The 15610-nt window shown below is 29.1% G+C and overlaps 2 protein-coding genes across 2 annotated transcripts; both read right to left on the bottom strand.

Moving 5' to 3' along the window:
• Positions 1-199: 199 nt before the first annotated feature.
• On the bottom strand, positions 200-3433 carry LOC113388079 (trypsin-7-like). The gene is made up of 5 exons (XM_026625487.1): positions 3355-3433; positions 2938-3106; positions 2597-2858; positions 1040-1149; positions 200-499 (listed from the first exon to the last, which is right to left on the bottom strand). Exons 1-5 carry the CDS (start codon positions 3419-3421, stop codon positions 298-300), a joined length of 810 nt encoding a protein of 269 aa, XP_026481272.1. The 5' UTR covers positions 3422-3433; the 3' UTR covers positions 200-297.
• A 3900-nt stretch (positions 3434-7333) lies between these two features.
• Positions 7334-14833, bottom strand: LOC113387770 (trypsin-2-like). Its single transcript, XM_026625148.1, has 5 exons — positions 14782-14833; positions 14430-14601; positions 9986-10220; positions 8983-9083; positions 7334-7571 (listed from the first exon to the last, which is right to left on the bottom strand). Exons 1-5 carry the CDS (start codon positions 14825-14827, stop codon positions 7370-7372), a joined length of 756 nt encoding a protein of 251 aa, XP_026480933.1. The 5' UTR covers positions 14828-14833; the 3' UTR covers positions 7334-7369.
• Between the last annotated feature and the right edge of the window lie 777 nt (positions 14834-15610).

Here is a 15610-nt window from a genome sequence, read left to right as displayed (position 1 = left end):
CATTTTATAATATAAACATTACATTTTATTAGAATTGTTTTTGATAGCTATTGCAATATAACAGTTGGTTTTAGTTCTTCAAAATCGTGACAGTTTATTTGAGTGTTAGTTGAAAGTTACATGCTTGGTGACCAATGAATCCAATGAATCTCTTATAATGTGATAATATAGTAACTGATATTCAAATAAATATGTAAGCTTTTCCTAATCTAATCTGAAATTATTCTGTGCTGATGTTAATTTAAATAAATTGGTTTGCTATCGTAAATTATTCAGCAATGTAAAATAATCATTATTTTACACGCCAGTCTGTTGTCTTATAAAACTTCTGATGGTCGGTGCGCCAACTCTTGCATATAGACCAGGGGCATGTTCCCTTGCACATCCTAATCCCCATGAAACAATTCCTATTTGCCTAGTATTTGTGTCAATTAATGGACCACCACTGTCACCTTGGCAGGAATCGACTCCTCCATCAGCATATCCAGCACAAATCATACTGAAATAATAAAACATAATGTATCTGGGCTTCAGTCATTTTCTAAGTAAATATATATGTACATATTAAACAAATTAATCTGACAAAAATTAAAATCTGGTAAGAATTTTATATAATTCCTGATTTGATACCTAATTGTTCATATTCAAAAACACGAGATATTTTTGCGTACACTTTGCTAATTAATTCTTCTATTACATTTTTGTGTAAAAAATATATTGACAAAATACATATTGAAATTACAAGAGAAATTTACAACTCTTAAGATTTTAATGCATTTTTTTGCAAACAGTTCTCAACAACAATTCTCAATTTTCATTTGATTTTGATTTAATGTAAATCAGTTGAGCTGGATATCCATATTTTAATAAATTGTACTCAGCATAATTTTGAATAACTATTTTTGGTAATATTTCAAATTTACCGAAGTTGTAAATTGTTTCATTTTGTAGTTTATTTATTAAATATTTAATTTAATAAAATTAAATTTAATAAAAATTTAATATATTATAATTACATAATATTTAGAAATTAACTTACTTTGTATTAACCGAAGAGTACAATCCAGAGTTCATAATTCTGCAATCATTTCTGTATATGATTGGAACTAAAGCTCCACGTAAAATCTGCGAACCATTATTAGCTCCTTCCTATTACATACGTTATTTTATTAATAATTATATATTATAACAATTATCATTTATATTTACTTATATTTTTAAATATATTTCAAATATCTTGCATCGCAAATCCAATTGATTCAAACAAGATTTAATCATCTAACGCTTAAAATGCAAAAAATGGAGACATGACAACTCTAGATCACTCTGCCTAAATTTTCCATTTGAGATAGTTTTTAGTCGATCAATCTATATATTAGTATTATTTCATCTATTATAATTATAATGGGATAAAAGTACCATCAAAAACTGAAAACCATATAGTGGCTGTATTGTGATAATTTGAGATTTCATTTTTATAACCTTCTTTTAACTTTCCGTATGGCAAGTTATAGTAATTTTAATATAAATTACAATATCTTATAATTGTCTCATTACTGTTTTATGACGTATAATTTCTGGCATAAATCAAAATTATTTAGTGTATATTAAGCTAATTATTCCGCAATTTGCAGACTGCAGGCTGCAAAGTAATGCTTAGTAGTAATGCCATTTTAGTTTCATATAGTTGAAAGTGGCATTTTGTCTTAAGGCAAGTTGCATTAATTTTCCGAAATAATTGACTTAATTCAACTTCACGATTACGTATATCATGTAAGTAGTCCCTGATATTATTTAATGATTTAAATAAATGGTAACATTTTTAATACAGCTTATGAAGCTTTGTAGACCTATTTTTCCGCTGATTTCCGCGACTTTTGACAAAAACTATGATAAATTTTCAAAATTAAACTACTTTTAAATTAAAAATTTAGTATGTTCTTAAAGACCAAGATGTCTATCAACATAAAAAATTCTATCTAAAAAAAATTTCAACAGTTAATTAAAAAGAAACGGCTTGGCCGATCTTTGTCCAAAAATACTCAGTACGATTCCCAAATAATATCTATCGAATAAATTTAGAAATTTTAAAATTGAGTCAGAATTTTTGGCTAAAATGTGATGAAAATTTTTAGCTTTTCTCTTAATTGCTAAGTAACGGCTCAGCTGATCAATGCATAAATCTGAGAAACGGGAGTCCTCATCGAGTTACATCGAAGGGCTTTTAAACTTTTGAAATCAGTCCAGCCGCTTTTTGGAAAACATTGATTAAAAATCTGTTCACATACACTCACAAATATATGCTTTTTCCAAATTTGGTCTCGTTCGATTCAGAATGGCTTGAAACGTCGAGAAAACATAAAATTAGCAAATCGAATTTTTTGATGAAAACAAACTTCTTCGGTTAAAGTTAAAAATTAAAACTAAAAGGGTATATTAACTAATGTTGGATTTTAGGTGTAAAAAACTCGATATACCAGAAATATCATGTTCATTGTAATATACTGTGATCTGGAGTAACAAAGTTTATTGTAATTAGATCGGCGCCAGAACAAGGTGCATATTAGGGTTAAACTAGCAAAAATTATATTCTTACCCTTGTGTCACCCCAGCCAGTAACAATTGCAGGTGAATAAGGTGCAGGATCTTGACCTTCTTCGACCAATGATATTTTTTGAGTGCCATTTGTGAAAGTAATTGGAGTTCTCAGTTGAAGAAGGGCCGCGTCACTATCATATGTCACATTGTTAAAATTTGGATGAACAATAGATTTTGCTACAACAGTAGCGGTACCTAATTGCCAATTGTTGTTGCCAGAATGAATTTTAAGGTTGTCGCCTAGTTGGACATTTTTAAAGCTGAAACAAAAAATGAATAGTAAAGCGTTTTCTGATACTGTACGTGTTCAGTGTTTAAGCACTATTTTTTGATACTTACTCGTACATACAATGTCCTGCAGTCAGTATCCAGCTTCTATCGATGATGGAGCCACCACAAAAATGACGATCTCTCCATTGAATTGATACCTGCCAAGGAAAACTTCTTATATCGACTGGTACTCCACCAACGATGCGACTTTCTACTTCTCTAACAGTCGGAGCTTCTCCTGAAAGAATATAAGGGATAAAAGTTTTCTTCTGAATTCAAATAATTTTGCATAAAATAAAATTAACAATATGAAAGAGGGTTAGCAAATACCCTTTGACTTGTTTGACTACGTATGTAAAAAGAACCATTTCTATTTTCCTAGAAATTCTATAATGTAAAAAGTATTAAACTTATTTAATGATAATAGGTTTTACTTAGCTTGTTTACTAACTGTTACATTTGTTTAATTAATATTAAAAAACTTACGACGTCTTGGTAAGCGTTTAGAAAGGACACATCCAATCAGGGCGATTATTACCAGCAGTTTCTTCATCTTAATGCTACCTCTACGTATTTCTTACTAAATTATTTTGATATTACCTTATATTGTGCAAAACTTTGAAAAAATTGACGCAAAACGATAAAACATATTTGTTATTCTAAACCTAGACAAATATAATGGTATGCTCATTTAAATAACTCAGTTTTCAATCAGCTGCTACACATAATTACCCTACGCAAATGGAATGCGAATTTGAAAAAAAAAACATTATAGATTAAATGTTCCTGTTTATGAAAACAATGTCTAAATTTTAATTTGTAAAAAACATATGTAAAATAGACAGAAACTATGTGTGATTGATTTGTTGAAGTTGCGTGGATTTATTTAAATATTATTTTTTTTGCGTTAATTTAAATGAGAAGAATATTTATAACATTTTGTTTTCAATTTTACCACTTATGGAATATTATTACAATATTTTAGTGCCTGCCTTATCTGTTCGCAGGGTGAATAATTATATCTCAAATTATGTATCTAACTCTAATTTTAATAAATCATATTAAAATATTACTGAATACTAATTAAAGTCTAATTTAAATCCATAATCGCTTGAGCAAAAGTATATATATATATATATATATATATATATATAAATATATATATATATATATATATATATATATATATATATATAGAGAACATATAGTAAGGAGATTGGTTTGGGTTGTACCAGGGTACGGTAGTGACACTCGACATGGAATGCTGATTTTGAGATAGGGTCCAAAAAAAAGAAAATGAAGTATGTTTTTTCGAGCAAGTTTCCAGTATTGCATTGAATCAGCGCTCTACATTAACTTGATCTGTAGGCTTTTAAAGAGTCAAAAGTATTTGTTCGATTTGTTTTATTAATAACTGTTACTTGTATACAGATAGATCACTTTGTTTGTTATTTTGGTGCAAGATGAACATTAGTAGTAAATTACCAATTAGAAATTAATGTTTGAATAGATAATTTATTTAGCTTAGTCATCATGTTTTCAAGAGTGTGCATTGGGTACATTTGTGACAACTTTTGTGGGTACGGTTGAGACATGTATTTCTTGTTTTTTCGGGTGAAGATTAAACAGATGAAGGAAAATCTAGCGTAACCAACACGAAATACGAAAGGAAAAAGGAGAGAAAATTTAGTACTAAAGAAAATATTTCACAAAGATTTTTTGTTAACTTTGCTTAAAAAAATAGTTTTGTTATATTAAATTTGTATGCTTGATTTAAATAATTATGTTGTGTTGTGTTATATAATTCTGACAATAAAAATTGTTATGAACCATTTTAGTGTTTATAGCTATTGTTTTTAATCTATGATTATATTTACACCCCCAGAACGGTTGTGACACTCGCTCTTTACTTGTATGATTTGATTTTCCATCGCATTTAAGGACAGTATTTCCACGCAGACAAGTATTCAAATTAATTATTATTAATAATATTTAATTCATTTTTCTCCCAGCTAACTGGTAAATTAACAAAGTTATTGCTGATCAAGGAAGTGGCAGTCTTTCTTACATGAGGTAATACAGGATTGTAATAGTATAATAATATAGTCCGGTTATATAATATTATTGTAATAGTATAAAACAAAGAATAGGTTATTGATTTTCTTACTGCGAAAGTTACCTTTCTGTACCTATTAGTTATCAATGCTAGGGGAAGTATGGACAATTTTTTGTAAATATTTTTTTATTCTCTATTTTATGTACAACTGTCCAGTTAAAGACATTTAATAAATTTGGGAAATTTACAATTGTCAGCCGTAAAGGAAGGGACATTGTATACTAAATGGGCATATTGGGAAAACAAATCAATAGTTATTTAATTATTATCATTAGTTATAATATTAACAATATTTTATTCATAATGATATATCTTAACTATTTACTTATAAATAATTTCTTATAAACAATGCGTAAGTTATTTCAATCTTTATCAGGAAAATTGATGACTTACATCCAGTGGCGCTTTTCTTTTTAACCTTCGTCGATAATTCTCTGTAATTAAGGAGTTTGCTAATGAATTTGGGTAGTATAGTTTCTATTCATCTTTGGTTCATTGACTACCCGTTACATAGTATTCGAATTTAGTTCGAACTATAATAACTTATTAACTTCCCGAAGGAGAAGTTTATGTTTTCATCAAAAAATCCGATTCGCTAATTTTATGTTTTCTCGACGTTTCAAGTCATTCTGAATCGAATGAGACGAAATTTGGAAAAAGTATGTGTGTGTGTGCGTATGCACCAACAGATTTTTTGCCGTAAATCGCCGTTTTCTCAAAAACGGCTGGACCGATTTCAAAAATTTAAAAGCCATTCGAAGTATCTCGATGAGGACTATTGTTAGTCAGTTTTGTGCGACGATCGATTTCGACGATTTTTATGATTATTTTTTTGACGGTAGATACCATAGTCTTCTATATCATACTAAAATATTACGGCCCTACGACAACAGGTTCAGCTTTAAAAATTCGTCAATGTTTGCAAAAATTGGTATCGTTTTTTTGGCATTTTTCAAAATTAGACCTTTGATCGACGTTTTCTCAAAAACGCCTGAGCCGATTTTAGAAATTTTAAAGCTATTTGATGTATTTCAGTGAGGACTATCGTTTGTCAGTTTTGTGTGACAATCTGCCAAGCCGTTTCTTTGCAATTTGAAAAAAAGTGTTAAACTTTTCGTCCACATTTAAGCTCATCCTACCGAACCGATTTTAAAAGATCAAAAACTGTTCGAAAGATATTAGTTGGGAATGGTACTGATTAGTTTTAGGTGAAAATCTACCGAGCCGTTTTCTTGTAATTAACTGTTGAAAAAAAGTGTTAAACTTTTCGTCCACATTTAAGCTCATCCTACCGAAGCGATTTTAAAAAATCAAAAACTGTTCGAAAGATATTAGTTGGGTATTGTACTGATTAGTTTTAGGTGAAAATCTACCGAGCCGTTTTCTTGTAATTAACTGTTGAAAAAAAAATTTAAGCCGATTTTCATGGAACTTTTTTTGGCGATATACATCATGGTCTTATAGAACCTTCTGTAATATTACGGCCTTACGACAAGTAGTTTAATTTTAAAAATTCGTCAAACTTTACTAAGATTATTATCGTTTTTTTTAAAGTAGGATTGATAAAGTATATCATTTACACATTTTTTTTTGATTAAGTCGATTATTTACACATATCGGGAAGTTCATGTAACTTGCCTCAAGGCTAAATACCAAACCAACTAGTTTATTAAGGAAAAATGCAACCTATTACTAAAAACCATTTTGTCCATAAAACACGCATAAAATGACAGATAGGGTAAAGAATACTGAGATGCTATTTAAAAAAAAAAACAGTTCACAAAAAAATCGTTTTGTCCTCTATATGCGAGCCATACATTGTAATCAATTGGTAACCAATCTTCCCTGAGCTCAGAATGGAAAAATGGGCTTTAGCAACAAATGCAAGTCTTTTCTTTTTACCGATGGATATTTTGGTCTGCTATTAGCAATTATTTCTTGCAAACTTGGGGAAGAAGTTAAAAGCCAAAATTACTTTTGACAGATTTGAATTTTTTTTTTGACGCTGTAATTCTTGAGAAATAGAACTGTCATTTTGTCCATTGTATATAAGTATGCCATTTTGTCCGAAACTGAACAAAAATGAATAATTAAACAAAATCCAAACATCTGTTTATTGCAATAAAATTATTTAAAGTTAGTAGTACTGCCATAAGTTTATTGATTTTAATTGAAATTATTACAAATATCAATAAATAGGTTTTCAAAAACATGAGGAAAACACCCTCAAAATAATTTTTTTAAGGCGCGAAACACGTTTGAATTGATTACTATAACAAGATTGTGACAATGATTCTCAACATCAGCTTTTTCGTAAAGTATGAAATAAAATATCCTTTGCCTGGGTTCATCAATGATTTATTTATTACTACGGTTAACACATATTTACAATCCAATTTTATTTTGAATAAAGGAGCGCACTAGGGGATGCGCGACACGAACATAAACTCCAGGAAACGAGGGACTTCCACATCCTATGCCCCAAGATACGACTCCAATCAATTTTCCCCTTGAATCTGTCAATGGACCTCCACTGTCTCCTTGACAAGAATCTTTGCCACCACCAGGAACGCTTGCACATATCTCACTGAAAATAATAATTTTACTTAAATATAGAGTAGTTGTTGTAAAAAAGTTTCAAACCATTTATTTAAAATTGAGAGGATCAAATTCTAGAGGACATTTATAATTGTGTATATTTTTGCGAATGACTATAGCTAATATTTTAAAACTAATCCTTAATGTTAATAAGAAAATCAATCTGTCAATATTTGGATGTGCTGACTACTGCATTTTCTTATACCTTCATGCCATGCAGTGTTTGTTGTAAATATTTTTTTTATTATATTTTTTTTTTTATTTTTGAACAGCAATCAGATCCTTATGTCCTATGAGCTGTTGGGCTGAAACTTCTCCTTCCTTCGTATCTTTTCAGATGGTAACCCAATGGTTAATCCATCCATATTTGATGATTTTGTTATTAGAATTAATCTAATAGGGCTGACATTTTATTGGTGCAGCAATGCCGGGCAAGGGCTATTTTCACTTGGAAACATATTGCTATCTATATTTTCAAGTAAATATCGTTGTCACTGCTGCCTGACATCAGGCTGCTCGAAGTGGGTATCGAACCCGGGACCTCTGAAACAAGTCCCGTCGCTCTCACCTACACATGGTTGTTATAATATTGCAGGATTCTAGAAACCTGTATTTAATAATACCTTTGAACAGTTTTTCAATTTACGTTTGAGAAGTTTGAGAATGGACCAATTCTGCGGTAACATAGATGATAACATACCGTTGTTATGGAAACACTATCTTAACCTTCTTTATTGGTACTAAAAACTGTGAAAATAACTATGGGGCCAATTTTGCAATAATATAGACGATGACTGACCGTTGTTATAGCAACGTTATCTTATCCTTCTCTATTGGACTAAAAACTCTGAAAATGCTATCTATTTTTACTATGCGATCTAGAGTATTTTACATATAAAACAGTATGTTAGAAATGCACATCACAAAGATGGAGTTCTGATGACTTCTAGGTTTGTTCATATGTATAATACTCCTGATAGCACTGCAAATAGATAGTATTTTCACAGTTTTTTGTACCAAGAAAGAAAGATAAGATAACGTTGTCATAACAACGCTATGTTTTCGTCTATGTTATTGCAAAATTGGCTCCTATGGCCAATATGAACCTATAGTTATTTTTAGAATCTTAAAGTTAAAAGTTTTGTAAAAAAAATTCAAATTTTAAAGTAAATAGTAAAAGTGCAGTTTTTAATAGAAAATTAAACAAAGCTATATCAATACAGAAAACAATATTTGCAAATATATTATTATATTCGGTAATACAATTCCATTATATTGATTAAAAAACTTAGTAACATTATTTCAATAAGAACGCTGAATCAAAACAAATCAGTTAATTGGAAGATATGTTAACATAATTAAATCTATTTGAAAAATATTTATGAATCATTTTAACTTACTGTGATGATATAGTAGCAAGATCTTCATAGGCCTTTTGACATTCACTATTAGATACAGCATTCACTTCAACTTCTTTCAGGTGGTGTGATGATTCAGTACTCTAAATAGTATGTATATATATATATATATATATATATATATATATATATATTTATATATATATATATTAGGGTGGTCCTTAATATGGACATTTTTGAATTTCCTTGCTTCCAAGAGCTCAAATGTTTCTAAATTAATAAAAAACTATTCTCTGAAAGTTTTAGCTTTTAATATCTTTTAGATAAAGCACAATTCAAAGTTTTGGATGAAAATAGCATGAAGAAACTTTCAAAAATGTTGCACAGCGTCGAATTTCCAATATAAATAAGAAATAAGAAATGACACGAATTTTCACTTTTAATTCATTTGTAGCGAAGTTATACTTAATTTTTTATTTTAATTTTCAAAATTTTTTCCATGATATTTCCACACGAAGTTTGATTGAATTGCGAACTATCTAAAAGTTAATACTAAAAGCTAAAACTTTCAGAGAGTTGTTTTTAATGCAATTAGTAACCACCTAATGCTCACATTTTTTAAAAATTTATTGGCAAAAAGTCATCATATTTGTTAATTTTTGTAGAATTCTTAGAATATTGTTTCTACGAGATTAAACATTAAAAAAAAGTTATCATGGTTTAGGAAGTAACCAAGTTACAAACCTAAAAAACGCATTTATGTATAATTATATTTTAGGTATTGAAGTTATTGAAATTATTTACATTCATATACTAACTTAAAAATAATATAAAATTTTATAATTTTGTTTTAGTGACACAATCGTCCAACAAGTTGCAATTTGTTTAAAAAAATACCTATGGTCGAACTGAGTTCGTTCGTGTGCAATTTGCCAGTTTTGCGCAAACGAATTAGGCTCGGCCAAAAGCATTAAGTGGTTAAAGCTAATTTTATAACTTTATTATTTGCCAAATTTAATAATTTAGCAATTGAATTCTTAGATACCTCTGTAGTTCCCCAACCCGTCACCGTGAGTGGTGACCCTGTTTCGGTTTCCTCGTTCTCTGCTGGTAGGGCAACAGGGCGCGCATTAGTAATTTCAAAATTGAAGGGATCTTTCACAAGAAATAATACCAAGTCCACAGTTTCATGCTTGAATATTTGTTTTATTTGGTGCAAGGTGCCGCCTCCAAACCAGTAGTTACTTCCAGCACGTAATTTGAAGCTAGTTATTTCATTACTATTTAAGAAGATACACAAAGACATTAGATGAATTTATTAAAAAAATAACAAATATCATATCGTAAAGCGTTATCGTCTAATATTGTAAAAATAGATGTTGTTGGTGCTACATGTTACTAATAACTAAACTCGTAATTAAGTACAAATTTAAGTACGTGGTATTTTGACTACATGCAAGGTGACCATACGTCCCGGTTGGGCCGGAATAGTCCAGATTTTCGCCAGTCTTTAGCGAATTTGTTACACACACATGCTTATTCCAATTTTTATGTCAAACTTTTCAGAATAACTTGAAACATCGAAAATATATAAAAGTTATGGAATTTTCTAGGTTAAACAAACTAGTTGATCAAAAATAAGCTTTTATAATACAATTCATTATCCACGTTTTTCCACTTGGTAGAAATTGGTGGATTTTATTTTATTTCTACCAATTTGTATTTTTCTTATATACTGTCTGTTCAAATCTAATCAAGATCATGTTTCTTGACAGATACCTTAAAGATGGAACGTACCTAGTTCCGAAACGTCTTTAATTCTTTGTTTGAAGTTCTACAAAATATTCACACGCCATGACTCTACCATCTAAATATATATATATATATATATATATATATATATATATGTTTGATAAACTGTCTTTATTTTTTAATTAATTTAAATTTATTTTCAGCAGAATTCAGAGAACATCAGTAGTCATTAAAGAAACGAAGTAAAGAATTCACTAAAACAAAAAGGCAACTTAATATCGTGAAAAATACAAAAAAATCCAAGGATATAGATGATACTATTTGCAACAAGTGAATAAAAACCATCAAAAAGTACAAGGACAAAAAAATTTTGTTGCTGAGGACCAGAATAGTGTTTGTGCTAATCGTGTTGTTCATAATTTTACAAATAAGTTTGTACACAAAGATTTGATTAATGAATAAATCTCGAAAGCAATTGACATATTCCTGTTAAATTTAATACTTGTGATTTTCACTTTACCAGATATTTGAAATTTAAAAAATGGATCGATTAAACTTGTTGCCAAAAACAAACAAAAATTATTAGATCACGTTGTTCCTGGTGAGTTTCCAAGTGTCGATTGGAAAATTTTGATACCAGACTAGCCTTTATCGATTTAATCCATCAAAAGATACCAGGATTTTTAAGGACCAACCATAAAAGTGGAGATTTCGAAGAAAATACGAATCTATGTGTATTTAGTGTATTAGTGTATTAGTGGTAATGATTTTGATGGTCAGAAGAACATCATTATAAAAATACATCCGTTTTTCACCGTTTTTGAGCTATTTTTTAATCCGAGTTTATTTAAAGTTTAGCGGTTGTTTAGTGCTCTTTGTAGAGACATTTATAGTGCTTTAGTGCAGTGATTGTGTATTGTTTCTGGTTCCCGGTTCCTGGTTGCTGGTTGCTGATCAGCTTTCTTCTGGAAATCACGAGGTAATGGGCAGATTTTGTTAGCAGAAATCAATATTTTATAATATATTTGAAAATTATTATTTTTTATTTATTCTTCAGACAACAAATTGGTAATCGAGATGTTCCAGAAGAATCGGTGATTTTAAACAAAGGTTAGTGCATTTTCATTCCTAAGCATGATTTCTAAGAGTACGGTCACACGTCTTGTTGTGGATTCACAAAATTTGATTTTTGTGACAACGTAGTAATGGTTTTTCACGGATCTATTTTTTAATCCGAGTTTGTTTATTGTTTAGTGCTCTTTATAAAAGCTTTAATAGTGCTCTAGTACAGTGATAGTGTATTGTTCCTGGATCCTGGTTTCTGATCAGCTCTCTTCTGGAAATCACGAGGTATTGGACAGATTTTTTAGCACAAATCACTATTTCATAATATATTTCAAAATTATCATTTTTTTCTATTTTTCAGATAACAAATTGGTAATTGAGATGTTCCAGAAGAATCGGTGAAACGATCACACGCCTCGTTGTGGAATCACAAAAATTGATTTTTGTGACAACGCAGAGAATGTTTTTCACGGTTTTTAAGCTATTTTTCAATCCGAATTTGTTTAGTGCTCTTCATATAGACTTTTTTAGTGCTCTAGTACAGTGATAGTGTACTGTTTCTGGTTCATGGTTCCTGATCAAGTCTCTTCTGAAAATTACGAGGTAATATACGAACATAAATGTTTATTATATTTTTTTAGAATGGACATAATTGTGATCGTACTTCTCAATAATCCATAAATTTCTTTCAGCCTAATAACAAAAACACTTTTTTAAATAGAAGTGAGTGTAGTAGGTAAATTCGCGTAAATTAAAAAATTAATAAAACTTAAGTGCTAATTAAATTAATTTTGAATCATTTCGCATAAAACAAAGTGTGTGTTTGAAATAATTGACTTTGTGCAGTTTTGCAAAGAAATGCTGACATCCATGCAGCCTGAGGTAAGAAGAAGTAGATGTATAAGACTTTAATTAATCATTAAAGTAATAAGGTGGACGGAAACGCCAAAGTACAGTACTTGTAAACGTGTAGAATTTTTTTATTTTATAAAACACAAAGGCAGATTTAGAGCGAGAATGTTAGTGATGTAAATTTTTGAACTCTTTGGAAAAATTTTCAAAAAAACGCAGCTGATATCTATAAAAGAAGTATTTGTAAATGCCTTGGAACATTAATGACTGACATATACCTAAACTTTATTTCAGAATAACTACTGCCAAAGAATGCACCTCAATTTGTATCACATATATGTGCTGATATATGTTAGTAAGTTATAAAATCATTTTTAATTAAATAAAAACTAAAATGTTTTGTAAACTATTTAAAAGTGTTAGTCTGTTAACTAACTTATATTTAAGTACTAACATTATTTTGTTAATGGCATCTGGGGTTCTGGGAGAGATTAGCAAAAATTTATAAAACGACTTCAACAACGTAAAAACAAGCAAAAAAATTCCAATCAATTTGAAACTATGCTTACAAAATATATTAACGCATTAAAACATAATATAGGTTTTTTGAACTCTATTATTTTACATTTTGAAGAAAAATGATTAAAAGATAATATAAGATAAAGATTAATAGATTAAATGATATCAGTAAAAATATTCCATAACCATTTATAACTATAAACAGTAATAAATAATTGGTTAATATTTTAAATAATTTTTAGCCTCATAAAAACATTAAAATTAAAAAATTGTTTCTAAAATTCATTAATTTTTTATAATAAAACCACTTTTTGTAGGCCTATAATATTTTAGAATGCTTGTTAAGTTTCCATCGCCATATAAAGTTTTATTAAAATCATTCAAAAAAATCCTACAGTTAATTGCGATGAAATGGTTCGATGGAGCTTTATCGAAAACTAATCAACACGAATTTTAATTGATTTTTTAACCCGTTTTTTTAATTTTAAAAATCGTTCTAGCATTTTGGGCAAATGGACTCGCAAAACTTATAAATGAGAGTCCTTATCGAGTTTCATTAAATTGTTTTCAAATTTTTTACGAAACGTCATATTTAAATTTTCAAATATTCTCAAACGATTCGGAATGTCTTGGAACGTCAAGAAAAGATAAAATTAGCAAATTGCATTTTCTGTCAGAAGAATAATTATCACCTTCAAAAAGTTAATAAATAAATTAGTAAATTTGTTGAACTTTTATTAATTTTCTGTAGGGCTGTTAAAGTAATAGTCAAAAAATAGAAAATTTGTGCATATCTCTGCGTTTCGGTTTTTGAACATTTTAGCATACCTTAAAAAAAATTGATGTGTGTATGTGTATGCATATCGATATAATTTTTCGTCCACGTTTTCGGGAGCACGGATCAATCGATTTGAATTATTCAAACAATATTGGTAGGAAGTTTAGTTTCTGGCAAATACAGGTCCAGCTGTTTCGAAGATAAGGAAAAAAATGCCGGAAATGAAAGATCAGTTTTTGCGAGAAACGGGCATCCGATTAGAATGATTCAAAATATTTAGTACGTATTGAAGGGAAAACGTGCTGATTAGTTCATTGCAAAGGTAGTTCCAGACGTTTCGGTGATGCGGAACAAAAAGTCCAATAAATACCAGTTATTAGGAGAACGGACCATTTTTTCAAAAAACACTTTGTTTGTGTTGATACTGTGAAGAAATTATTAGTTTCTGGGGATGTTTTATTAAAATACGGAAAGTTCCAGCAATTTGCCGTAAGCCACTAGAATAAAATTTATTTTGATGTACCTGTCAGTATCCGGTATGCAATGAGCAGCGCTTATTGCCCAATTTTCGCTCAATATTGAGGCACCGCACATGGGGGCTATCCAGTATTTCACCAAACACAATTGCCAAGGATGGTGCGAAATGTCAATATCATGGCCTCCTACAATGCGCCCCGCACTTTCTTTTCTTTGCTCTATTTTCGATAGAAAATTTATCTCAAATTATTATCCGTAGACTTAAAGATGTTAGAAGATTATTCTGGGTTCAACTATTAAGTAATAATAAGGATACTTTGATAATATTTAGTGACTATCAACACTATTGTATTTATTATTTATCAACATTAGCCATAACAGAAATTATTAAAACTTACTGCATGATACCAAATTTACCAGTATGAACAATAGCAATAGCTTCATATTTTCAATTTGTTCTCGGAATATGTTTTTGATGGAATATTTATATATATATATATATATATATATATATATATATATATATTATAGACAAGCGTTTAAAGTAATCTATTTTTACGAGTTAGAGGTATAATATATCACACATTTTACGAGTTTTGCATTAGTTTTTTATTTGATGTAAGTCCTTGTCTTTATCTTCGTACTTTTTGTAACAATTAAATAATTAAATTGATATTATGTACTAATGTATAAACATTCTTTTGCAAAACTTTTAATTTATATTTTAATTATATTCAACTAAAAAGCAATGAAAGTTTATAATAGTTCTAAAATTTGAACGCCCTGAATATTTAGAGAAATGTAAGTTTGTATATATTGGCAACGAAAAACAAGGACAATATAATTCAAGGTTATAAAGTATTTAATTTCTTGTAGCAATTTGCTGAATATTATTTGCTGAAAAGTGCATACTAACAAACTGATTGTCATTTATTCTTTTTTAAATTTTTTGTTAAATCTTGAAATGTAACATGAATTCATGTTAATGAGTTGCTCGTCTATAAATTTTATTACTTTTATAAAATTTTCAAAAAACATAAAAATAACTATTTCTTAAAAAAAAGAGTGCGCGTAAGGTTCACACGCGATTGAAGTAAAAATTTTTTGCTATTGTACGAGATGGAATTTAAGTTAAAAATAAATGCATTATATAACAATTTTCAATATTGTTTATTAGTAATAAGGTAACACTCGTGATGCACACATTTATTAATGTCACTCATTATA

Source organism: Ctenocephalides felis, unplaced genomic scaffold (genome assembly GCF_003426905.1).
Source record: "Ctenocephalides felis isolate EL2017-DRISC unplaced genomic scaffold, ASM342690v1 CF-g0.4_SCAFFOLD_03572, whole genome shotgun sequence".
Lineage (NCBI taxonomy): Eukaryota > Metazoa > Arthropoda > Insecta > Siphonaptera > Pulicidae > Ctenocephalides > Ctenocephalides felis.
This window is presented reverse-complemented; position numbering and strand designations above follow the sequence as displayed.